Genomic DNA, 23782 nt, shown 5'->3' on the forward strand with positions numbered 1-23782 from the left:
GGCGGCTTCAACCACGCTGGCTACGACTCCGACTACTCCAGCAACGTCTACGACCACGCCGACAACGCGTCACCCGCTTCTCTGCTACAAAGGGAGGCAGATCGACAACACCGACCTGCTCGGGCTATCGACCAAATTGTTTGGTCTACTTGCCCTGACCACGTCGGTTTCACCCCCACTCCGACAATGTCACGACTCAACTTCTCGCGGCTACTCGAAACTATTGACCAAGTCAGCGACTCGGCTTCTTGCGACGAGCGTTCTTCGACAACATGTCATGGCAGCAGCGTCGTACATCACGACCGTGAAGACCCGTGACGCCTTGAAGCCCCGATGGGATGAAACTTCTGGCACACCATGCGGCAGTACACTCTTGCGTGTATCTCCAATCTCACACAACAAAGCAATGAAGAGCTTAAACGCATCTACTACAAAGGCATGCAAGGTGCAAGTCAATCCCGCTAGGCATCTGACAAAGCTAAACTATATTCGCAGTTGTTCCATATTGTCTCATGCTAGCGGCATAGATCTCGTCGACTACAAAAAGCAACGGTCTTGCAGGCTCGGTTCAAGACTGAGAAAAAGACCATCAGCTACGCACCGCCGAGTTTGACTTCAACTCTGTCTTAATCGCGAGTTCCGACTCTCTCAAAAGTTATAGTTGTCAAGCAAACCGCTAAACTTTGTTCAAGCTTCCTAGCGATCCTTCAAGCGGTCTAGTCAGCTGCTCAGCTTACATCCTTCGACCACCTATCGTGTCGCAATGATAATCACCGCGAAGAACGACGCTACGACAACAGCGACCACCGTCATGACAAGTCGAAAAGCTCGAGGGCCGGACAATTTTGTCGTCACCGACTAGACTTTCATCCAAAGATAAGTACACTTCTAATATCTTATTTATTTTTGGCATAATATTTTTTATTATCATTCAAAAAAAACTTTTTTTTAGCCACACTAGTTTTTTCTCCTACACGAGCTTTCCAGAGCCGGTACTGTCTCCGACTCCTCCCTACACGTGCACGAGATCCGCCCTCTGCGTTCCGGGTGGTCGGCAGTAGCTCTCTGGCGAGGCTGATAATCCCACGCGTGTCTAGGTTCCGCACCTCATGCTGATTGTTGGCTAGACCAGAGCTGGTACAAGCTCTAGGATGAATTAACTACTTGTGCTAATTTTATAATAAAAAATCTAAAACTTACCTTAGTGCTGATTTTTTATCTAGAATTTATTTATACATCATGTACTACCTATTTTCTCTATATTTATTTTTCAGGAGTTTGGCCCAGTCGACAAGCTACGCTCGGAGACTCGTCGACTATTCCCTACGCTGTGCCCGGGGACTGCTCCGAGCACCGAGCACGTTTACGTTTCCAACCACGCTCGGGGACTTGTCGACTACTCTCTATGTTGTGCTCGAAGACTGTGCCGACCACCGAGCACTATACGCTCGGGGACTGGTCGACCAGCTCACCAATTTAAGAGTTTGGGGACTGCACCGACCACCGAGCACTATACGCTCGGGGACTGGTCGACCAGCCCACCAATTTGAGAATTCGGGGACTGTACCGACCACCGAGCATTATATGCTCGGGGACTGGTCGATTAGTCTATTCAATTGCAGACGAGCATGATATGCTCGGGGACTGGTAAATTCAATTTTTTAGACCTTGCTACAAGGCTCATACTTCGCCTTCCAGCAAACTCGGGGACTACATCGGTACGATGCATCTGACGATGCATCTCAGTTTCAGAATTTTTTTGAGGACTTTTCTTTTGATCCTAGCACCACGTGCCTACGTCACCTACTACCAGGCTCGGGGACTAAGTGGGCACACTTCACCTTGCGGTGAATATGCTTGCTTTTTGAAAGGCTATACTTTTCAGAAAAGTAAAGTGGGCACACTTCACCAGGAAAGAAATCTTTTTTGATTAAGAGCACCATGCACTCTTCGAACAACCTGCTTCTTCGATGTCAATGTTGATCAACTGTCTTTTGAGTCGGTCAAAATACCGTTGCAACTGTTTGGACGACTTTCCTGCTTATCGAAGACGTCAAGCCTCACTGATCGAAGAAGCTCAAGACGGCGTGTTACATCACAATACATGGTGCTCGGGGACTAGCTGTGGGGGTATAAACCCCTATACCCTCATGGGCCTATATGGGCCGCACCATCAGAGGTGGCTCGGCCCACAGGATGAAGACGTGCGGCGCACGACTGGTCGGCGTGCACTGCAAGGCTACAAGATATTGTACCAAATAGGATACTTTGCTTGTAACTCTGTCCCTTCAGGATATATAAGGAGGGGCAGGGGTCCCCTAGAGGACAAGTCATACAAACATCATATTCTCTCAACACAATCCAATACAACCAGACGCAGGACGTAGGTATTACGCCAACTCGACGGCCGAACCTGGATAAAAAGCTTGTCCGTGTCTTGCGTCACCATCGAGTTCGTAGTTTGCGCACCGTCTACCGATAAACTACTACCGTGGGTATACCCCAAGGTAGACTGCCGACTAGCTTTCGTCGACAGAAGTCAAAATTCTGCCAAAATAAAAGTTGTGCAAAATTTTATGAGCTACAAAATATATTTAGGTGTCCCAAGCTGATTCTGAGTGGAAACTAGTGATTTTGCCAAAACAGTTTTGAAGTTCAAACTCAATTCAGAGAAATTCAAATTTTTGAATTGGGGACAAAACAGGGTTTCTAAAATTACTTTTGATTTTTCATAATAACTTGAAAAACTCCCAACATGAAAGTTGTTCAACTTTTTGAGCCCTACAACTTTCATGTTGACCATTTTTCAAAATTCCAAATAGATTTTGAATTGGGGATACTAATTGGAAAAGGGGACATTTTCCGGAAATCTGTATTTTCAAAATTACTTTGGATTTTGTACTGAAACTTCAAAAACTCAAAACACCAAAGTTGTACATCTTGACAAGACCTACAACTTTGCTTTTGAACTCAACTTCAAATTTTGCTTGGTTTTTGAATTACACAAAAGGGGGCAAAAACTAGGATTGAAAATCAGGGTTTCCCCCTTAAGCTCTCGGAAAACTTTCACCCAAGGGTTTTAAACACCAACACAAGCATCCATACACAATATAAACACACTTAAATTCCTAAGCACATTCAACCAAATTTAAACTTATTTTAAGTTAATGCATCAGGGTGTGCTTAACAATTATAATATGCAATGCTCATGATGACATGATCCGTTTTTAGTAACCGTAACATCGGGGATGTTACAGAAGGTCACCTCACTTAGTTAAAGAATGATGTTCTAGAAGATTATTCTGTTTCTCTCCTTTCAAATATTCCACCATAAGTAGATAAACAGTCCATCAAATTTTCTTTTGCGCCAGTACTTGTGAAGGGATCTGCTTACCTCAAATTGCATCAATAATCGAAAGTCCAAACCAGTACCTCAAGATGAGCCAAGATGTGTTGGAGTTTTCGGCTCATTTCCTTTTGGCCAGTTTATTTTTTGATCATGAGTATCTTTTTGTGAAGCAGGGTCCAAGCAGAAAATTTGCATTTTGATTTAGCTTTGGCTTTCCAGATCGGTGTGATCCTCAGTTTAGAGAAAGTCCCTTCGAATTGGATGCGGTATGCACTTTGAGCTATATACTCACCATCCGCTGTCTAGCGCCATACGATAGTGTCTTCCCGGTATCGTCGAGATGAATCTGCTGAACCGCCTCCCATACTAGTGTATACTCCCGTATTTCAATCTCGTTCGATGGTAGCAATGTTGAATATGTTCCAAATTTAGTTGCACATTATAAAGGAGGATACGATCTTGTAAGCCATCGCACGACGTTGTAACCCAACTATTGAGAATAATGAGGAGTGGTTCCTGTCTGGCGCCCGTGGTTTTTCCTCTTTGCTTTAAAGATTTTTCCACGTTAAATCTTATGTCTCCGCTGTGATTTGATATTGTGTTTTTCGTCATTTATCCACCGTCGTTCACAACAAGCACAGATGTGCGTTAACCATCTATTATCATCATCCCCTCTCTTCTTGTTCGATCTCAGGTGAATAATGCTGCAATTAGTGCGGTGGAAAAGCTAAGCGTTCGATCTGGCATCTCCACTAAACCTCTAACACTTGATAAAAAGTCACGGCGGTGTTAGCGATCAGTGATGCTAGCAGTTTAGTGGCATATGGATGGGCATGACATGAGAGAGTTTAGTGGATGTGGAAAAACTGCCGACAAACTCATGACGCCGCAAGCACGTCACCGAAGCCATCTTGCCGCTCCTGCTGTCTTCCTCCTCCGACGGAAGAATTGTCAACAATCAGGAATTCTGATTTCTGAACCAAGCTTAATTACGTGTGCCTGAATATCCTGAATCCCCTATGCAGTTTTTCAGAAGCGATGAGCTGAAGCAGGAGCTGAACGACGTCGACAACCTCGACGAGGAGCGCGACTGGACGAGTTACTCGACGCATTCCTGAACGACTTCGAGGCCGGCCGCCGGCGCGGTGGAGGCCCGCGGGTGGCCGGCGGAGTTCTCGGCGTACAGGGTGGCCAAGGCGGCCATGGACGCGTACTCGCGGATCGTCCTGGCGAGGAGGCACCCGGCACTGCGCGTCAACTGCGTCGACCCCGGGTACGTGAGGACCGACATGACACGGAACTCGGGGCTCCTCGCGCCCGAGGAGGCCGGCGCGCGGAACGGTGGTGGCCGTGGCGCTGCTTCCGGAAGGCGCGCCGACCGGCGCGTTCTTTGACGGCGACGGCGGCAAGGTTCATGTGATCAGAGTCGGATTTTTAGGAACGGCACGGCTGGTCGGCTTGTTGCGGCTGCTCTCGCGGCGCGCCCGTTCTCACGATCGACCTCGGTGTTTGACCAGTTTGTGTTTATCCAGAGCGGCTGCCAAATACTAGCACGTGCCAACATACGTGAGTATGATTGAGGCCGGTTACGTGGGGAGTGATCTCACTAGTACACCTAATCACATCCACGGCTCCGGCTTCAAGAATATATAAAATCAGCAGTAGTCCCCTTCTGGTAGTCCCTTCAAGTCACTTCAGGTGCTCAAGAGAACCACTTCCAGAGCGCCAAATTAAGCGAGACGTGTCGCCTTGGGTTGTTCGAGCTCGTAGTAGTGTTGCCCTACGTGATGGAGGGCGATCTCCCCACTCCTGCGAACGCCAGGTACGCCACGCCGCGTTTACTGCCTGCAGTGGATAGTTGCCATTATTGCCAGTGAATCCATGAAGTAGGCCGTGGTACTAATCTACTGTGGTGGTTGCGTCTGCCAGGGTCGCCGTGGTCACCGGCGGCAACAAAGGGATCGGGCTGGAGGTGTGCCGGCAGCTGGCCGGCAACGGGGTCACCGTCGTCTTAACAGCCAGGGACGAGGCGAGGGGCGCTGCGGCCGTGGAGAAGCTCAGAGACCTGGGGCTCTCCGATGTCCTTTTCCACCAACTGGACATTATCGATGCTCCGAGCATCGCTCGAATTGCTGAGTTCCTCAAGACCCGTTTCGGGAAGCTAGATATCCTGGTGATCACTGAACCGTCTACGGTAACTTTTGAAGGTTCAAGATATCTCGCCGGATAGCTGACATATTTTTCGTAGGTAAATAATGCCGCGATTGGTGGGATTGAGTATGTTCATGACCAAGATCGTGACTCAGTAACGAGCGAGGAAAAGGCAAAGGCGAGATTTTTTTATAGTATATTTTTTTTGCGTAGACTTTTCAGCTGTGTGTGTTGATCAAACGACGATGTAGCAGGAGACTTGTTTGTCAAACTCTCTTTTAATTGCTTGTACTCCAAAGTCCAACCTGTAACTATAGTTCTATATTGACGCGCGCAACAGCTCAGTGGCATGGATATGGATCAGAGGCTTGGATGGCTGTGGCAAAATTGCCGGGAGACTTACGATGATGCAAAGACAGGCCTGCGCACAAACTACTACGGCACAAAGCAACTAATCCAAGTTTTACTCCCTCTGCTGCAGGCCTCCTCCGATGGGAGGATCGTTAACGTCTCCTCCCACTTCGGGCAGCTCAGGGTAAGTGAGATATGCTGATCACTTTGTGCAAAAATCTAATGCCAGTGCATCATTCATGCTAAAAAAAAGAGAGATAAAATTCAGATATGAAAGTTTTCTTCCAAATCTTATCAAGGCCGATCGAATCTCATGTTCGAAGGATCCTATCCTCTAGAATTTCCAAATTAGAGCATGAAACTGCAGTAACAAAAGCCCCCCCTATGCAGCTTTTCCGAAACGAGGAGCTGAAGCGGGAGCTGAACGACATTGATAACCTCACCCCGGAGAGGCTGGATGGCCTGCTGGACATGTTCCTGAAAGACTTCGAGGCCGGCGCGGTGGAATCCAACGGCTGGCCGATGTATTTCTCGGCGTACAAGGTGGCCAAGGCGGCCATGAACGCGTACTCGAGGATCCTGGCGAGGCGGCACCCCGAGCTGCGCGTCAACTGTGCGCATCCTGGCTACGTGAAGACCGACATGACCATACACTCGGGGCTGTTGACGCCGGAGGAAGGCGGCAGCAGGGTGGCCATGGTGGCGCTGCTGCCGGAAGGCGGGCCGACCGGCGCGTTCTTTGAAGACTTTGCAGAGTCCTCGTTCGTGTGATGTTGAACATGCAGCTGCACCTCATCTATTCTCTATAGATATTCATCTGAAAGATGCTACAATTTTTTTTCCCATTTGCGTCTAAACTCAGCGCTCAACCTTTGAACTCTTAAACTTCAATAATAAAGCTAGGCACACTACTGCCAAAAACGTTTTTAGAGGTAGACGTTTTGTATTAATGAGACAAACAAACCCCACCACCACTGCAAAATGGTCTCTTTTTATGGATCACTGATGCCCAAAAATACACGCCTTTGTTAAATCAAAGCTGTTGTAGTGACAAAGTATTTTCATCTAAAAGAAAGCTAATACTCATAAAACAAAACAAGTATCATTTTATTAATTATAGAATATATTGTCATAATAAATTTAGTTGGAGACATAAATGCTAATATTATTTACTGTAAGGCCTTGTTTAGTTCATCCTAAAAACTAAAAACTTTTCAAGATTCTCCGTCACATCAAATCTTGCGGCAAGAAGCATTAAATATAGATCGATGAAAAACAAAAACTAATTGTACAGTTTGCCTGTAAATCGCGAGACGAATCTTTTAAGCCTAGTTACTCCATGATTAGACAATGTTTGTCAAATAAAAACAAAAGTGCTAGTGTCAAAATCCAAAAAAAAAAATTGGATCTAAACAAGGCCTAAACTTTAGTCAAAGTTGAACTAGTTTAACTGACACGTTTGTCATAATTGCATTATTTTTGGGATAGAAGAGTACCTCAAACAAATCATAGCCGTTGATTTTTAAATTTTATAAAATGAATAGATAACTAATAAAAAAACAGAATAGATAACAAATAAAAAAACCAGAAAAAGAAAAGGAACCCCCAGGACTACAGACGGATTGCATCCTACGCCCAAATTCAAATTAGCAAATGTTCGCTGCACTTAAAACCAGCAAACAAAGATAACCCTGTGATCTTTTTGAAAAATTATTTCTATGATTTTTATATTTTTAGAAAATTAAAAAGTTATATTCACAATTTTTGTATATAAATATATTTTGTAGGACATAAATTATCACCATAACTCCTAATCACAGTTTGTCAATATATTTTTGACAAAAGTTATTGACAACTTTTTCCTACATTACCTTAGGAACCAAACTTTTCTACAACGATTCCGCAGCCGTGATATCCGATCTGAGAGGCTCGTCGTTTTTGTCACTCTCTTTTCTCCTTCCATTCTTTTCTTTCATTTTATTTTTCTTTCTTATTTTTTAGTAATCTACCCACTTTTCTTCTATGTACTATGAACAATTTTTTTTGGTTGAGAAGTTTATCCAGAAGAAATTATTAGAAAAAAAATGTTCTGGATAAGTTGCATATAAATTTTTTGAATGACTATTTTGTTGAGAATATTTGTGCTGGATGCCTGGATAACTAGAACAAATAAAAAAAATCTGGTTATACTTTTATACATGAATTTTACAAACCCTCTCCCACTCCCATGATTGGCTAGGTATTACATGTTCATCGGCTGGCATGACACACTATAAATTTTACAAACTTCCCACTCCCAAGATTGGTTGTGTATTACATGTTTTGTTGTGTCATGAATATTCGCACTCATGCTTCTCGTTTGGCCATCTGTAGTGAAGCATTTTGCCTCAAGGTATGACCACCCAAATGTGGTCACGAAGCCCATGGTTCTTCGAGAAATCTATGATTCAGTCGAAAACCAAATTATGTAACCATTTTGTTCACATATATTCTGATTTTTTTTCTTTTGGAAAATGCTTAGTTATAGATATGGTCATATGGGCGAAATGGTCAATAAAGTTCAAGGAGATCGTCTCCTCCCGTGATGACCAAGAGTACACATGATATGAAAGGAAGATGGAGGCTAGTTTGCCTTTTACCTTCGGTTGCTCAACTTAAACCCTTAACAACCCGACCTTTTATGTAACCTAAACTCTCTAAACACTAAAACCCATTTGCGTGTAATTCTTAGGAAGAGGAACAGAGCAACAAATGTTTTTTTGTTACTTATATATTGTATAAAGTTATAAAAGGGATAGTTTAACATTTTTTATACGGCGTACAATTTCTATCCTAAAAATAATAATCTTATAGGTTTAGTTAAAATGTAAAAATCATAAGTTTGATTAAATTTATAGAGAAAATTATTAACATTCATGACATGAAATATATATACATCACTATATTATGTGACAAATTCAATATATTAATTCAGCATCATAAATATCAATATGTTTTTCTACGAATGAATATAGTTAAAATAAAAAAAGAAAATGTAAACGTGGGGGTGGGGACTAGTCCTACTCACGTGGCGCAAAAGTCTCATTGCGGCGTGGGGCCGCCGGCCTCGGGTAGAGCAGGTGCAACCATACAACGACAGTCGACAGCTATCGTGGACACCAGCACCCCTCCGAACCGATTGTGCGGATTTCGTTCAGTCGTCTGTCCGTTGTCATTGATTCGGTACTTGTGGTGGCCACCACCAAGATGCCATTTCGAGTAGAAAATATCAGGTCACGGTTGCCAATTTTTTTTTCTTTCACTGAGCCCTCAGAGCAGTGTCATCGTCCAGACCATTTACCTGAGTGCTCTGCTCTCGCTGGAGCCCGTGGTGCACGCTCATGGAGGCCGCTATTCCCAATCCCAGTGCCCTGAAAACAAGGTAAGTGCCATACCTCCATGCTTCGTTCTTTCGTGCAGTCTTTGCAAAAAAACAAGTGCCGGCGGCCCTTCAACTATTCTGGAACCTACCAGGTTTTGTTTATGAAGAAGTCATATGTAAAAAATTGTAACACAGATACAACTTGTGGTGATTGACCCTGGCCTTGACAGGATTGCCGTGGTCACCGGCGGGAACAAAGGGATTGGGCTAGAGGTTTGCCGGCAGCTGGCCGGCGACGGCGCCACCGTGGTCTTAACAGCCAGGGACGAGACGAGGGGCGCAGCCGCTGCAGAGAAGCTCAGAGAAGCAGGGCTCTCCAATGTTATTTTCCATCAGCTGGAGATTACTGATGCTCCGAGCATCGCTCGGTTGGCTGAGTTCCTCAAGACTCGTTTTGGGAAGCTAGACATACTGGTAGGTTGCCTTTTTATAACTTGATGAAGAGGATTGATATGGCCACTTGGCCAGGGATGATAGGTGAGATACTATTTGTATAGATAAATAATGCCGCAATTGGTGCTGTTGAGTACGTCCAAGATCCTGCCGACAGTCCAGCAAGCGAGGAAAAGGTGAGCTTTACATCGATCTTCAAAGCATCTTCTCAAGCACAAAATTAAACCTTGGTGACAGGTCCTGAAATTTGATCTTTGGTGAATTATATTAGGCCAAATTGATGCAAAAGTTTGCTTTGTTGTTGTATATGTGCCCAACAGTTCAGTGGCATGGATCAGGGCCAAAGGCTTGAATGCATGTTTAAAGGTGTCCGGGAGACCTACGACGCTGCAAGAGAAGGCGTGAAGACCAACTACTATGGCGTAAAGCATGTGATTGAAGCCTTACTGCCTCTGCTGCAGGCTTCCTCCGATGGGAGGATCGTCAATGTCTCCTCTGAATTTGGGCTGCTAAGGGTAATCAACTTCTTTTGGCAACACCTCTGATCTCAGTACGTCTTACTCTTACACTACAACGGACATTAAATATGAAAAGTTCTTCATTCCTGGTGTATATGTAGCTAATCAACAACGAGGAGCTAAGGCAGGAGCTGAACGATGTGGAGAAGCTGACCGAGGAGAGGCTGGACGAGGTGCTGGCCACGTTCCTAAGAGACTTCGAGGCCGGCGAGGTGGAGGCGCGTGGGTGGCCGATGGCTTTCTCGGCGTACAAGGTGGCCAAGGTGGCCATGAACGCGTACTCGAGGATCCTGGCAAGAAGGCACCCCGAACTGCGCATCAACTGCGCGCACCCCGGCTACGTGAGCACCGACATGACCATCCACACCGGACCCCTGACGCCCGAGGAAGGCGCGGCCAACTTGGTGAAGGTGGCGCTGCTGCCGGAAGGCGGCCCGACCGGCGCATACTTCGCGTGGGGAGTGGAGGCGTCCTTTGTGTGAAAAAGCACCATGCATCGTTAATGTTCTGTTCGTTGTTCTCCAACTGCCTGTTATCAACGTTTACTGCTGACTCCTTTATTCCTCTCTAACGCTTCTGATACATAAGTCATAGTTGAAAATACTGTTCGCTGATTTGTTGTGTGAGAAAAACACTACTGAATGACTGATCTATTCGGCAGATAATAAGCTCAAGCGAACAGAGCGGTCCAAAATTTTGGCACACGATGCTGGTATTTTTGGTTTTTTTCAAGATCATGCCTTCGCGGCATGTATTTCATTAAGATGGAGTAGAGTTTAAATTAAAAAAAAGAGCTTGGAAAACACAGAAATGCTAAAGAGCAACTATATAGAAATGACAAGAGCGAATGAATTTGGCAAAAACCCGCACGATCCTGAAGCTTGGCATCCTCCACAACCACCTGAAAAACCTCTTGTCCTGAGCTCGACCTTTTGCACCGAAGGTCCTGCGCTCCAGCCACAACCTGCAGACCACTACTCCACTAGAAACATGGCTATGTCAAGGATGAAGCCGAATTTTCTTCCATTATCCGAGAAAAAAAAGTCAGGTAGCCAAATAGCTGGCCGTTGAGTACGCCATTATAAGATCCGTCACCATTATTCATTTGGGGAGGAAAATGTCGTCATCTACGTCACTGCGTGCGTTCTTCACTTGCCTGGACTGGACCGTAGTCTCCAAGCCTCCAGATATTTCCACCGTTCATTGGTTCTGGTGTGCAGAAAAGTTTACTACGGTGCCGGCAGCTGGCGAAACATCCATCGAACGTCCTGTTCTTCGTAAGTAGTATTGCTAACAACCACCAACCCCTCGCTAGGCAACATAAATAACCAGCAGCTATCCCTGTCGTCCCCACTCTTGTGATCTTGTCGTCAAGTTCACCGAGTGGCTGAGGACTGAGGAGTGAGGAATACATCTCTCATCCTGTTGCTCGAGCTCGTGGTGCACAGGCTCATGGCGGCCGCTATCGGCACAAGGTACGTGCCATCCGACGTTCTGGTGGCGTGTAATCTATACGGAAGTTTAGCTTTAGCACTGGGAGTTTCTTAAAAAAAATTGGGAGTCCATCAGTAAGCCCGGTTCTTTTTTAGGGGAATAACATAACATGCAGTACTGTCGTGTACTTTGGTAGGGTTGCTGTTGTCACCGGCGGGAACAAAGGTATCGGGCTGGAGGTGTGCAGGCAGCTGGCCAGCAATGGCATCACCGTCGTCTTGACAGCCAGGGACGAGAAGAGGGGCGCAGCCGCCGTAGAGGAGCTCAAAGACGCGGGGCTCTCCGATGTCATTTTCCATCAGCTGGAGGTCACCGATGCTCAGAGCATCGCTAGATTGGCCGGTTTCTTGAAGGCGCGTTTTGGAAAGCTAGACATCCTGGTAACACTCCTCTTTCTTCGAACTTAATTTCTGAAGGTTTGAAGGGTAGGGCCGGTGACTGTGACTGATGAATGAAGGCCATTGTTTGTAGGTAAACAATGCCGCTATCGGTGGGGTTGAGACACTTCCCATCGAAAATCCTGCTGAGGTTTTACAATACATACATGCTCCTCCGATATGTATTGTCAGATTTTCAGCTCGTAGGCCACAATGTGAATTGATGTTGGTGCGTGTGGAACAGATCAAGGGCCTGGATGCGTTTCAGATGATGCAATGGATGGGGAAACAATGCCGGCCGACAAGCGACGCTGCTAAGGCAGGCATTCAGACAAACTACTACGGGGTGAAGAACGTGACCGAAGCGCTGCTGCCGCTGCTGCAAGCCTCCTCCGACGGAAGGGTCGTCAACGTCTCCTCCGACTTCGGCCTGCTAAGTGTAAGTGTTCTGATTTCTCATCACACAGATCTAAATTTAAACTCCAAATTTATCAGCTATTTAGCAGTATTTTTCTCTTAAAAAAATTAGCGAACAGTGTTTTTAGCTAAGCGAACAGGCTGAACTGAATGAAGATGTATCTATCAATCTATCATTCCAATGGCGTGCAGCATATCAGGAACGAGGAGGTGAAGCAGGAGCTGGACGACATCGAGAACCTGACGGAGGAGAGGCTGGACGAGCTGCTGAGCGCGTTCCTCCGGGACTTCGAGGCCGGCGCGCTGGACGCCCGCGGGTGGCCGACGGAGTTCTCGGCGTACAAGGTGGCCAAGGTGGCCCTGAACTCGTACTCGAGGGTGCTGGCGAGGAGGCACCCGGAGCTGCGCATCAACTGCGCGCATCCCGGGTACGTGAAGACCGACATGACCAGGCAGACTGGCCTGCTGACGCCCGCGGAGGGCGCGGCCAACATCGTGAAGGTGGCGCTGCTTCCGGAAGGTGGCCAGACCGGCGCTTTCTTCGCGTTAGGCCAGGAGGCGCCGTTCGTGTGACAGTGCGCCATGTCCCCCTAGACTAGGGCACGGCCGGTCCAGCGCTACTGCGCCACCGCCGTGCTAGTGCTAGTATCTACCTGCGCAGTCGCTGGTTTGAGACGGCGAATAAAGAATTGTTGCAGCTTCGGTAATAAAATTGCCCAGATGTCGGATACCTTGTTTAGTTCGCCCAAAAAAAGAAACAAAAACTTTTCGAGATTTCGTATGACATCAAATCTTGTGACACATGCATAGAGCTTTAAATATAGATGAAAATAAAAACTAATTACATAGTTTGCCTGTAAATCGCGAGACGAATTTTTTAAGTCTAGTTACTCGATGATTGGACAATATTTGTCAAATAAAACGAAAGTGCTACAGTATTAAAACCTAAAAAAAAACAATTGAATCTAAACAAGGCCTGAGTCGAAAAAAAAAGATATCGGATAAGTGTCTTTTTTTAGTTTGAACCGTGACCCTATTTGGCCGGGCTTTTCCACTGCCTTCAGAGTTATTTAGAGTCGTTTTATGTCAAACAGATAAAACGAAATAGATTCACCCAATAAATCCATTAAATCATGCTCTTACAAAGATTTGAGGTGGGATAGAGCTAAAAATAGTGGCTACTTTGCTAAATGATTTAACGAAACAGTTTTAGCTCCACCGATAAAGTTGTTCAGTGAGCTACCCGCGCCCGCCCAAAAAAAAATACCATTGAATTGAAGTCGTGTGCATAGTTTACGCCTGTAGCAGTGAAGGTCATTGGGCATTGGTGCTCAACGGACACGAGCGTTCATAGTGAGCCAGTGACAGGCAGAGTCTCGTGAGGTCGTGACGAACCGGCGACAAATCTGCTGCCGCACGCGGGTGGCTGTCAAGATCTAGCACGACATATAGGTAGAATGGCAGAAAATAGCAAGAATTTGGAGCTTGGAAGGAGGAAGAAGGGAAGAACAAGCAGGAATTTCACTATGTCAGGGAGGAGAGTTCGTTCTCATTTCCGTCAAAAATACATAACTGCAACTCTTCCAGTAAACGTCATCACACATACCAGGCCGAGCCCCTACGCCTATTTGGGCCAAGCCCAGTACTCTTCTTTTTTTATCCTGGGCCAAGACCAGTACTCAACCAAAGGATAACAACACAATGCGCCCACAGTATTCAGCCACCCAACGCCATCTTAGAGCCCACGGTCTGTTTCCTAACAGTGCCAGCCCGAAACTTGAAAACTACCAGCATGTCAGGGCATCGCGGGCTGCGGCAAGGCAATTTGCTGCGGCGAACCGAACGACACGTACACGGTGAACATTTTTTGAACTCAAAGCTAAGATTTCACGCGTCTCAAGTCATATTTAGTCCTTGTGTCTAAAACAGATCCGGGCATCATCTTTGATACATAATTTCTCCCACGTTCTGATTTTCTCAAACTTGTCCTCCTTGGCTAGCTCGCTATCACGGCAGAAGTAATTGTCATTTCGATGAATATATTCGTGCATGATGAAGTGATAGAAGTCCGCTACAATCTTTTCTATACATTTTTCGTCAAAAGTTCTCCCGTGCCATTCTTTTGTATTCTTTAATCTCTTGAAGTTCCTGCTGAATTTCTCGGATACTCTAGCGAACTCCTCGCCACGTGATTCCATGCCACAAAATACTAGAGAGAGCTAGCGTAATGAATAAGAAAATATACTTAAAAAGAATAAGAAAACAATATTCTTGGGTCACATGGCTTCCTTCCTGAAAACAAAAAGCTTTTCTTCTTAATTTTTAAGCTTAAATTTTTGTTGCACAAAAAAAATCACCTACATTAGTTTTTCATCGCAATTTCTCGAAGATCATTGTTCACATTTTTGTGTAAGTAGTGCATCAAATCCTATTTATGGGTTTTGGTGAATAGATGACAATGCATATAACTATTGATGTTTCATGAGATTTTCAGTTAAATATCAATATGTAAAGTGCAATTGAAATGTGTGACCGCTCAATTATTACTTCAAAGAGCATCACACTTCAATTTGAGAGAAGTTCGCAATTAGTTTATATTTTATTTTAACTTCCCCTGAGTTATAGGATGGTGTACTACAAAGAATCAAATTTATATTACCTGCAGGTGTCCTAAGTGCTTAAAGGATCATTTATAGTTTCTCTAGACACCTTTCAAAAATCCTCCTTGACTTATTTATAGTTCTCAACCCAAAATTTTTTTCATTCAACAAGAATTTCTAGAAGCCTACTCTCGAAATTTCTTGCTCAACCTCCTTCAATTTTCAGAGCACACCTCCTCTATTAAAAACCACATCTTAAGTGGAATTTCATTCTTCCTAAACAAGAAATTCATTGTGAGACTTGTCCTTGCTTCAACAGTCAGTGTGACCAGTTCCGCCCTGAAAATTCCACGTAATATGAAGAAATTCTAGTGCGAGGGGCAACCTTCACCAACAATCAGATCGAACCGAGGCTAAGTGTTCTTGAGCAGGTCGCCCCCTTCCCCTGCTCTCTCTCTTGCTCATTTCAATTTTGTTCCATCCCTTTAAAGAAGCTCTTGCTCTCTCTAATCACATACACATGCTAATCACGTACTCTATCCATCACAAAAAAAAAACAACTATCACATTTCGAGGACTCAATTTAAATTTTGACTAAACTTATATTAAAAAATTACTAACACTTATAAGACAAAATAAGTATTATTAAATTAACTATAGAATATAGTTTTATAATAAATTTATTTAGAGACATAAATTCTAATACTATTTACTATAAATTTGGTCAAATTTAAGTTAGTTTAACAGGCACGATTTTCATAATTGCACTTTTTTGTGAATGGAGGTAGTATCAAGTCCAAATTTATAATTCTATGTTCGTCAACTTAGAGCATCTCCAAGAAATTAGCTAAAAAGACTAGCTAAGTTTACTGATTTAGCTACTTTCTAAAATATATTTGACTAAAACAACATTAGATTACTCCAAAAGACTCTGTAAAACCAAGATACTAGATGACTAGTGAGGTATACTATCTAAAAGTAGAGAGCGAATGAGATGTGATGGAGAGTTACTAAATTTGGAGAGTCGTTAAAGTCTGTTAAAGACCAAAAAAAATAATAGATAAATTTATTTTTAGAAAATAATTTGGCTAATCTTGGAGATGCTCATGTGGCACTCGGCATTGGATTATTGGAGCCTGCCTCCGCCGTGCTGCCTCTGCCACACCCACACCGGGGACGAGCTAAGAAAATTGTGACAAGTTGCTTTTCTGCTGACTCTAGTAACGACTGGACTTTTATGGCCAGGGTTACATCAAGCTTCGTATAAACAAGTCCAGGGTTACATCAATCTTCGTCTAAAGAAATCAGCCGGCCTTGGAAGGATAATGCAACACACATTGCAATTTCAGCCTTTAATACCTGTCTCCACTCCCACTCAGCAATCGGCATTGGAATATTGGAGAATTCACGCTAATCCTTTGCCAAAGCCCAATTAGCGAGCTGTCTGTCTTCCCTCTAGCCTTGCTGCAGTATTAAGGGTTGCTGATGGAAAGAAGCACCTGCCCTGACCCTTCTTCTGATAAAAGGCATCCATGCTGATTAGATTTTTGTCCGTGTGTACGAGATTACGAACCTGTATTAACATCTCAATTTGGTGTGGATTTGTTTTATTCAGGGTTGCTGTTGTCACCGGAGGGAACAAAGGAATTGGGCTGGAAGTATGCAGGCAGCTAGCCTCCAGGGGTGTCATGGTGATCCTAACGGCGCGGGACGAGAGAAAAGGATCAAAAGCAGTGGGTATGCTTCATGGATCCGGACTACCTAATGTACAGTTTCACCGCCTGGATGTCAGTGATCCAACTGACACTGCCCGTCTGGCTGAATTTATCAGGGAGAAGTTTGGCAGGCTAGATATCCTGGTGAGATCTTTTTTCAGAAATATTAGAGTTGATTTAATATGGTCGATCTATTGTTGAGTCTTGTGAAAAATTACATACAAGTATATTGCCTAGAGTATCTCCAATAACATTATTTAAATGACCTCCTATCCTCTATTTGGATAGTGGAGGTCAAAAATCCACTCCAGCAGACCCTCTACTAAATCTTCCAAATTTATTTGCCTCCTATTTTCCTCCTTCCACCACTCATTCCTGTTGGCCCCTACTCGGCTACCCAAACCAGTAGAAGTGGCTTCGAGTATTTGTCTACCCCAAACCAATTGTCAAACTGTGTGACACACTTACAGGTTTAGGTCCATAACGAATGATCTTAGGTTGTATTTGGTTCAAGCTTCTGGAAAGTCACACTGCTGCCAAAAATGCAGAATGACAATATTCACAGCATCTTGAACTCGTCTTTTGGCTTTTAGCTTTCTCAAATGGATGAAAATAGAGAGACATTTTACAGCTGTTTTAAGGGAATTAAAGAGAGAGGGTAGATTTTTTAGTTGTTTCAACCAAACAACTTACATCTTGTTCAGAGCATATAGCTACAATAGCTTTTCAACAGCTTACAACATCTTTTTCACGGCTCACAGACCCTTAATCTACTATATCTAGATATATCGTCCCAGTATAGTGTTAGACTTTTTTTTCTATACGAAGTATGGACTCGAACTGACGCTAGTAACTGTGCAGATCAATAATGCAGGGGTTATAGGTGCAAGTGCAAGTGCAGAGATTGATACAACATCAATTAAGGAAGAGGTAAGTCCTTTGAATCTCGAAGACCATTGTTTACAATTCAACGGTAGTGTCATGGCCTCTCTACTGAAAAGACACTACTATCTATCTGCAAGATTGCAACTTGCAGTAGCAGTGGTCTCTTTGTAGTTTCCCTTTCTTGGTCCCTTGAGCTGAAGTGGTAGACTAGGCTTAACCCGGTGCATCAAGCAGCTCGTAGGCAAGAACGCCATGGAGAGGCTACACTGGTTGCTGCAGCACTCCACGGAGAGTTACGAGGAAGCAAGAGAATGCCTGAAAATAAACTACTTCGGCACCAAATATGTGACCGAAGCACTCCTCCCAATCCTTCTGTCCTCCTCTGACGGACGGCTCATCAATGTATCATCCAACTACGGACTACTCCAGGTATATATACCTATCTGAAGTCCTGAACAATCATGCAACAGATTAATCGGCACTAACCCTTAGAAAGAATTACAATTTGGTTATCCAATTCTTCTTGTTTGTTTTCCAGTATTTCAGTGGCGAAGATCTTAAGCAAGAGCTAAACGATATTGACAACCTGACGGTAGAGAGGCTAGATGAGATGTCGGAGTTGTTCCTGAAAGACTACAAGAATGGCCAGCTGAAATCTCATGGATGGCCTGCCGATTCTGAGTACCTGGCCTACAAGGTATCCAAGGCTCTGACCAATGGCTATACCAGGATACTGGCGAAGGCGCTCCCGAAATTACACATCAACAGCGTGCACCCTGGCTATTGCAAAACTGACATCAACTTTGACACCGGCGAATACACCGCGGAAGACGGTGCTAGTTGCATCGTTTCGGTGGCGCTATTGCCGGAAGGAGGCCCAACTGGCGTGTTCTTCTTCCGCACAGAAGAAGCACCCTTTGTGTAACTCTTGAAGTACTCTGTGATGTAACGAATGTGGATGTGGTGGCATCATGCCTGAACTATGTCATAGAGAACAACTGCACTGCATTGGAACAATCTGTTCTCCTCAGAAACCTGTGATTTTCGATCATTTTCTACTGTCACTCTTCAATCGATGATAGAAAACAGTTCGCCAGGAAGCATTAAAACACTGCTAACAAGGATTATAAGGACAACATTGTTAGGATCGTATATTCAAAGTAGTAGAGTTCTGCTTACAAAGTTACAATTTTTCCGCGAGGCTAACACAGCTCCATGCCAAAATTGCCATTGTCATGAGCCTCAGACGTAACGAGGGCATCTGGTACACTTACAGCTTGATGACAAACCGAGTTCACAGAAAGATTAAGAAAAGAAAAGAGGAGGGAATAAAGAAGCGTCGTAAAGAAAAATGGCAGACGCAAACTTCTGTCTGCGTGATATATATGGATCATCGCTTGCTCCTAGTTGTCCTCTCCTTTCTCATCTTCCGGTGCCGCTGGTTGCGGAGGTTGCTCCTCGGCAGCCAAGTCCGGCAGCACCTCCTGGGACGTGCTCTTCTTCTTCATGTGGTTGTAGCTCCCCTTCTCCATGAACAGCTGCCCGAAGTGGATCTTGCAGTACAAGACGCCGTTGAGCGCGGCGTAGGAGGAGGTGGTCAGGATGCAGCCCCCGTGTGAGCACTTGAAGCAGCTCTTGTGGTAGGCCTCGCCTTCCAAAGTTAACTGAACAATAGAACAATTTTGTTAGCGTTACACATTCATTAGAATTTAGTAGGGCAAGAGAAATTATTGACTGTTGTTACTGTTTCCCAAAAGTATGGCAATTTGTTATTATTAGATATTGGGAAGTAAGTACTAAGAAAAAAATATTCATCATTTCAGTACCTTCTCCAGCGGGTACACTGTTTTCTGGCATGCTGCACACTTATCCTGAGTACCAGAAAATGCAGACGATAGCTTGCTTGGGGCCCTTGCCTGCAAAGTGCAAAGGGATTCCAATTTGCATTGCAAACATTTATCCAGTTACTACAATAAACAGAGACATTCCAAAATCAATCATGATGATACTAGTCTTGTGAGGGTAGCTGTACCAGTTCACCCTTGTCTGACTTGCAACCTGAATTACACAACAAAGTTTTCAGCATAATGTTCTCTCCGGCACGACAAATTAAACAGAATTGTTGTGACAACCGAAGATCACGTCGTAGTGCTGCATTACCTGGCGTGAACTTCTTGGAGAAGCTCCCGGTCTCCTTGAAGAGCTGCTCGAAGTGGGTCTTGCAGTACAGCACACCGTCCATGGAAGAGTAGCTGCACATCTGCAGCCGACCAACGCATTATACATCACTCGGTTTGCAGCGTCAGAAAAACTCTTGCTTTTGTGGCTTGCATTCACGCAGAGATGGGATGCAAATAAACTCGATCGTTTTTCTATGCCATGGACGACAGGACATTATATTTGCATGATGCACACGTACCGAGAGGATCCCCTTGCAGTGGCTGCACTTGAAGCATGTCTTGTGGTAGATGACGCCGTCGGCCGTGAGGAGGTCGATGAAATGGACGGTCTTGTCGCACGCCGTGCACTTGTCCTGCGTGCCGGTGAAAGACATGGTGCCGACGCCTGTGGCTGCACGCACGCACTCGTCGCCCCCAATGCAATCCGCAATCGTTTCTCTCCTCCGCTAGGGTAAGCGAGTAAATAGACGAAGCTAGGATTGGGGATAATAAGTGATGGCTACGGAGAAGCCGCGGCAGCGAACGAGAGCTCCGGAGCAAGCATAGGGAGCGGGCGGGCTCTGCGCCGCATAGACTTGGTCAAGCGAGTGCTTGATTTAGAATGAGAGGGATGGTGCGTGATCTCAGCTCAGGACATTGCCGGGACAAGAATAATGCGCTACCGTCCTTCATTTCCTTATGTTCTCTAGCGTGGCCCTCTCCTCCCTTCATTTCGGAATTCGGATGAGTCGAATGAACTGCTTGCATGCGTTACACACGTCAGCTACGTATGTGCACGCAATTTGGACAAAAAGATTTGGTGGTAGTTGTTCTGAGTTCTTCCCAGTAATCGTTTTGGGTTTCTTAATTAGCTTATTGCATTTTTAAGAGAGTGTCTTTTTTTTTGGGGTTGGGGGGGAGGTGAGGTAAAGATATAAATATTATGAAAGATCAGGGGCAACAGATTCTTTTGCCAAAAAAAAAGTCCGATCTGCAATGTATAATTCACTACCGGAATCCGGCTCTTTGCCGAGTATCTAGTGGTTTGCCGAGTGTTTTTTTCGGGCACTCGGCAAAGAGCTTCTTTGCCGAGTGCTAAAGAAAAAACGCCCGGCAAAAAAAAACACTCGGCAAAGAGGGTTCTTTGCCGAGTGTTAAAAAAAAACATTCGGCAAAGAGGGTTCTTTGCCGAGTGTTTTGCCGAGTGTTAAAAAAAAACATTCGGCAAAGACCCTCTTTGCCGAGTGTTTTTTTTGACACTCGGCAAAGAACCCTCTTTGCCGAATGTTTTTTTTTTTGACACTCGGCAAAGAACCCTTTTTGCCGAGTGAAAAAAAAGAAACACTCGGCAAAGAAAATTTCAAATCAAAATTTGAAGCCCTAAACAAATTCAAATCAAAAAGTTTTTAACTACAAAGTTGTATAACTTCTCAAGATCTATAATCTTTATTTTGGCCATTTCTTCATTTGGTAAAGTGAAAATAAATTTGTTCACAAATTTTATCTCTCTCTTATAGTTTAACTACAAGAGAGATATATAAGATTTGTGAAAAATATTAGAATTACCGTGTCAGATGAGCAAATGATCAAACAACCAAAATAAACTTTATAGATTTTGACAAGTTATGAAATTTTATAGTTGACAATTTTTTTATTTGAGTTTATCTTATCATTTAAAACTGCGTCTTTATTTGAAAATTTTTAATTTTGATTTTCTGGAATTACCTCGGATGAAAAAACTGACTAAATAAACTTTGTAGGTCTCGAAAAGTTATGAAACTTTGTAGGTCTCGAAAAGTTATGAAACTTTGTAGTTGATAACTTTTTGATTTGAAATAATGTTGTCATGCAAAAACTACGTTTAAATTTTTCAAATTTGAAATTCAAATTTTGTAAACGACCTCAGATGGATGAAGGGTCGAGATAGCGGACTAGAGAGGGGGGTGAATAGTCCTTTCTAAAACTTTAACACGCCGGCTAACCAAAACAGTTGCGGAATTAAAACTATCGGTCTAGCCAAGACTACACCCCTCTATCTAAGTTCTCTAGCACCTTGAAAAGATCCTAAACAAACAAGCAAGGTGCTACCTTAGCAAGAGCTCACCTAACCAAATCTAGAAACAAGGTTACACAAACCTATGCAACTAGTACTTTACAAACGGGGGAGCTCCTACACAAACTAGTGAGGCAAAGCGCACAAAGGCTAAGCTCACTAGCAAGCTCAATAACAAGGCAACTAATGCCAAATTAGAGAGCGCAACTTACTTAGCTACACAAACTAAGAAATGTGACTAACAAAGTTACACAAACCAAATTAGTCACGCAAGGGAACTACTTCTAGCTACACAAGCAAGAAGGTAACTAGCAAGCTACACAAGCTAACTAATTACAAGAGCAACTACACAAGCACAAATATATGAATGTAAATACAAGCTTGTGTTAGGGACTTGCAAACCAACGGGAAGAACAAAGTTGATACGATGATTTTCTCCCGAGGTTCACTTGGTTGCCACCAAGCTACGTGTGTCGACCAACACTTGGTGGTTCGGCGGCTAAGAGGTGTTACACGAACCTCGTCCCCACTAGGACACCGCAAGAACCTACCCACAAGTGAGGTAGCTCAATGACACGCACGATCCAATAAAGTTGGTATTCGCGATCCCCGCGGGGTGAGCACCGTACCCCTCACAAATCCTCCTCCGGAGCACCGCACAATCCTCTTGCGTGCTTCAAATGGAGTCACAATCCACCAAACCGTCTAGGTGATGGCAATCACCAAGAGTAACAAGAAATCCCCAATCACAAAGATTTCCTAGTGCCACCAAATGCAAATCTCGAATGCACACACTAGGCACTCACTCCCTCACTCAAAATAGCACCAAGCATGAGAGGGAGATGAAGGGGAAATGGTGGATCTTCAACCTCTCATCCACACCCACAAAGGGCTCTCAATCTCTCTAAGAAATTTCAACTCAAATCCATGGGAGAGATAGAGGAGAGGAGGAACCCTAACTTCCTGCGTTCCAAATGGGGAGAGAAGTGAGGAGGAAGAAGGCAACTGCAGCCCCAATCACTCAGCTCGCGCTCCCAACGGTATTTATAGAGTACCACCGGAAGTTCTGGTGCCTGAGACCGGAACTTCCGGTCCGACCAGATCTGACCGTTGGAGCCTCGGTCCAAGCAGATCTGACCATTGTGGCCAAACAGATCTGACCGTTGTGAGAGACTCGGACCTATCGGAAGTTCCACCGGAACTTCCGGTCAGAGACCGGAAGTGAATCCTGACATGTGAGGCCATGCGCAAAGGCTCATGTGCGGACTTCCATTCATGGACCGGAACTTCCAGTTATGGACCGGAACTTCCAGTTATGGATCGGAACTTCTGGTCAAGGACCGGAACTTCCGGTCAGACACCGGAAGTGTTTTCTCAAACGTGAGCGCACCTCTCACAGCCCATCTGGAACATCCTGTCAGGCTGACCGGAACTTCCGGTCAGGCACCGGAAGTACCATCGGAAGTTCCACCGGAACTTCTGGTCCTGCATTCTCAGCACCATCTCAAAACTTGTTAGGATGCTAACTTTTAGCTCCGAACTTCGAATTCGATGATCTTGGACATTTCGGAAAGCTTAATCAGAGGGCTATACAATCCATATGGATACTCAATCCAAATCATAATAGATCAAAGTAGTATTTCAATCTAAAATCCATCCTAATGTCCGGAGAACACCGAAAAGCCTCTCTCTCTCTTCTCCAAGTTGATCAAAATCAACTCCAACACCTTCTCCTTCGCAAATGTGCAAACACCACCAAGTGTACGCCACCATGTGCATATGTGTTAGCATTTCACAAATATTTTTATAGGCTTTCTCATGCAACTCACCACGTCACTAAGCGCTAGGTATATGCAAATGAGACTCACACTTAGTGGCACTAGATAACCATTGCAATTA

At 44.5% G+C, this 23782-nt stretch overlaps 4 protein-coding genes and 1 pseudogene across 5 annotated transcripts; 4 read left to right on the forward strand and 1 right to left on the reverse strand.

The window, feature by feature from the left end:
- LOC110436230 lies at nucleotides 4059-4915 on the forward strand (annotated as a pseudogene).
- Nucleotides 5028-10797, forward strand: LOC8082885. The gene is made up of 9 exons (XM_002446800.2): nucleotides 5028-5171; nucleotides 5279-5522; nucleotides 5598-5678; nucleotides 5841-6035; nucleotides 6242-6618; nucleotides 9443-9686; nucleotides 9770-9841; nucleotides 9986-10180; nucleotides 10285-10797. The coding sequence occupies exons 1-9, from the start codon at nucleotides 5137-5139 to the stop codon at nucleotides 10663-10665; spliced, it is 1824 nt and encodes a 607-aa protein (XP_002446845.2). The 5' UTR covers nucleotides 5028-5136; the 3' UTR covers nucleotides 10666-10797.
- On the forward strand, nucleotides 11362-13255 carry LOC8083006 ((+)-neomenthol dehydrogenase). Of its 2 annotated transcripts, XM_002446802.2 has the most exons (5): nucleotides 11421-11658; nucleotides 11814-12057; nucleotides 12149-12205; nucleotides 12299-12493; nucleotides 12664-13255. In XM_002446802.2, exons 1-5 carry the CDS (start codon nucleotides 11636-11638, stop codon nucleotides 13042-13044), a joined length of 900 nt encoding a protein of 299 aa, XP_002446847.1. In that variant the 5' UTR covers nucleotides 11421-11635; the 3' UTR covers nucleotides 13045-13255. The 2 variants fall into 2 exon arrangements, with proteins under 2 accessions (XP_021318384.1, XP_002446847.1); XM_021462709.1 differs by having other exon boundaries at nucleotides 11362-11658; nucleotides 12149-12493.
- Nucleotides 16557-18680, forward strand: LOC8083313 (salutaridine reductase). The gene is made up of 5 exons (XM_021463626.1): nucleotides 16557-16597; nucleotides 16687-16930; nucleotides 17648-17716; nucleotides 17906-18100; nucleotides 18210-18680. Exons 1-5 carry the CDS (start codon nucleotides 16557-16559, stop codon nucleotides 18594-18596), a joined length of 936 nt encoding a protein of 311 aa, XP_021319301.1. The 3' UTR covers nucleotides 18597-18680.
- Nucleotides 18796-20306, reverse strand: LOC8083314 (LIM domain-containing protein PLIM2c). Its single transcript, XM_002448183.2, has 5 exons — nucleotides 20091-20306; nucleotides 19832-19931; nucleotides 19704-19729; nucleotides 19498-19587; nucleotides 18796-19335 (listed from the first exon to the last, which is right to left on the reverse strand). Exons 1-5 carry the CDS (start codon nucleotides 20223-20225, stop codon nucleotides 19075-19077), a joined length of 612 nt encoding a protein of 203 aa, XP_002448228.1. The 5' UTR covers nucleotides 20226-20306; the 3' UTR covers nucleotides 18796-19074.

Source organism: Sorghum bicolor, chromosome 6 (genome assembly GCF_000003195.3).
Source record: "Sorghum bicolor cultivar BTx623 chromosome 6, Sorghum_bicolor_NCBIv3, whole genome shotgun sequence".
In the NCBI taxonomy this organism is placed as follows: domain Eukaryota; kingdom Viridiplantae; phylum Streptophyta; class Magnoliopsida; order Poales; family Poaceae; genus Sorghum; species Sorghum bicolor.

What these genes read in the sequence shown, in the direction of transcription:
- LOC8082885 (XM_002446800.2), top strand. Translation starts at nt 5,137, where the DNA reads ATGGAGGGCGATCTCCCCACTCCTGCGAACGCCAG. An exon ending in TTGGGAAGCTAGACATACTG is followed by an intron (nt 9,687 to 9,769) that starts GTAGGTTGCCTT and finishes CTATTTGTATAG; the next exon opens with ATAAATAATGCCGCAATTGG. An exon ending in GTCCAGCAAGCGAGGAAAAG is followed by an intron (nt 9,842 to 9,985) that starts GTGAGCTTTACA and finishes TGTGCCCAACAG; the next exon opens with TTCAGTGGCATGGATCAGGG.
- LOC8083006 (XM_021462709.1), top strand. Translation starts at nt 11,636, where the DNA reads ATGGCGGCCGCTATCGGCACAAG. An exon ending in GCGGCCGCTATCGGCACAAG is followed by an intron (nt 11,659 to 11,813) that starts GTACGTGCCATC and finishes GTACTTTGGTAG; the next exon opens with GGTTGCTGTTGTCACCGGCG. An exon ending in TTGGAAAGCTAGACATCCTG is followed by an intron (nt 12,058 to 12,148) that starts GTAACACTCCTC and finishes CATTGTTTGTAG; the next exon opens with GTAAACAATGCCGCTATCGG.
- LOC8083313 (XM_021463626.1), top strand. Translation starts at nt 16,557, where the DNA reads ATGGAAAGAAGCACCTGCCCTGACCCTTCTTCTGATAAAAG. An exon ending in CAACATCAATTAAGGAAGAG is followed by an intron (nt 17,717 to 17,905) that starts GTAAGTCCTTTG and finishes TGCATCAAGCAG; the next exon opens with CTCGTAGGCAAGAACGCCAT. An exon ending in CCAACTACGGACTACTCCAG is followed by an intron (nt 18,101 to 18,209) that starts GTATATATACCT and finishes TTTGTTTTCCAG; the next exon opens with TATTTCAGTGGCGAAGATCT.
- LOC8083314 (XM_002448183.2), bottom strand. Translation starts at nt 20,225, where the DNA reads ATGTCTTTCACCGGCACGCAGGACAAGTGCACGGCGTGCGACAAGACC. An exon ending in ACTGCAAGGGGATCCTCTCG is followed by an intron (nt 19,932 to 20,090) that starts GTACGTGTGCAT and finishes GGTCGGCTGCAG; the next exon opens with ATGTGCAGCTACTCTTCCAT. An exon ending in AGTCAGACAAGGGTGAACTG is followed by an intron (nt 19,588 to 19,703) that starts GTACAGCTACCC and finishes TGCACTTTGCAG; the next exon opens with GCAAGGGCCCCAAGCAAGCT.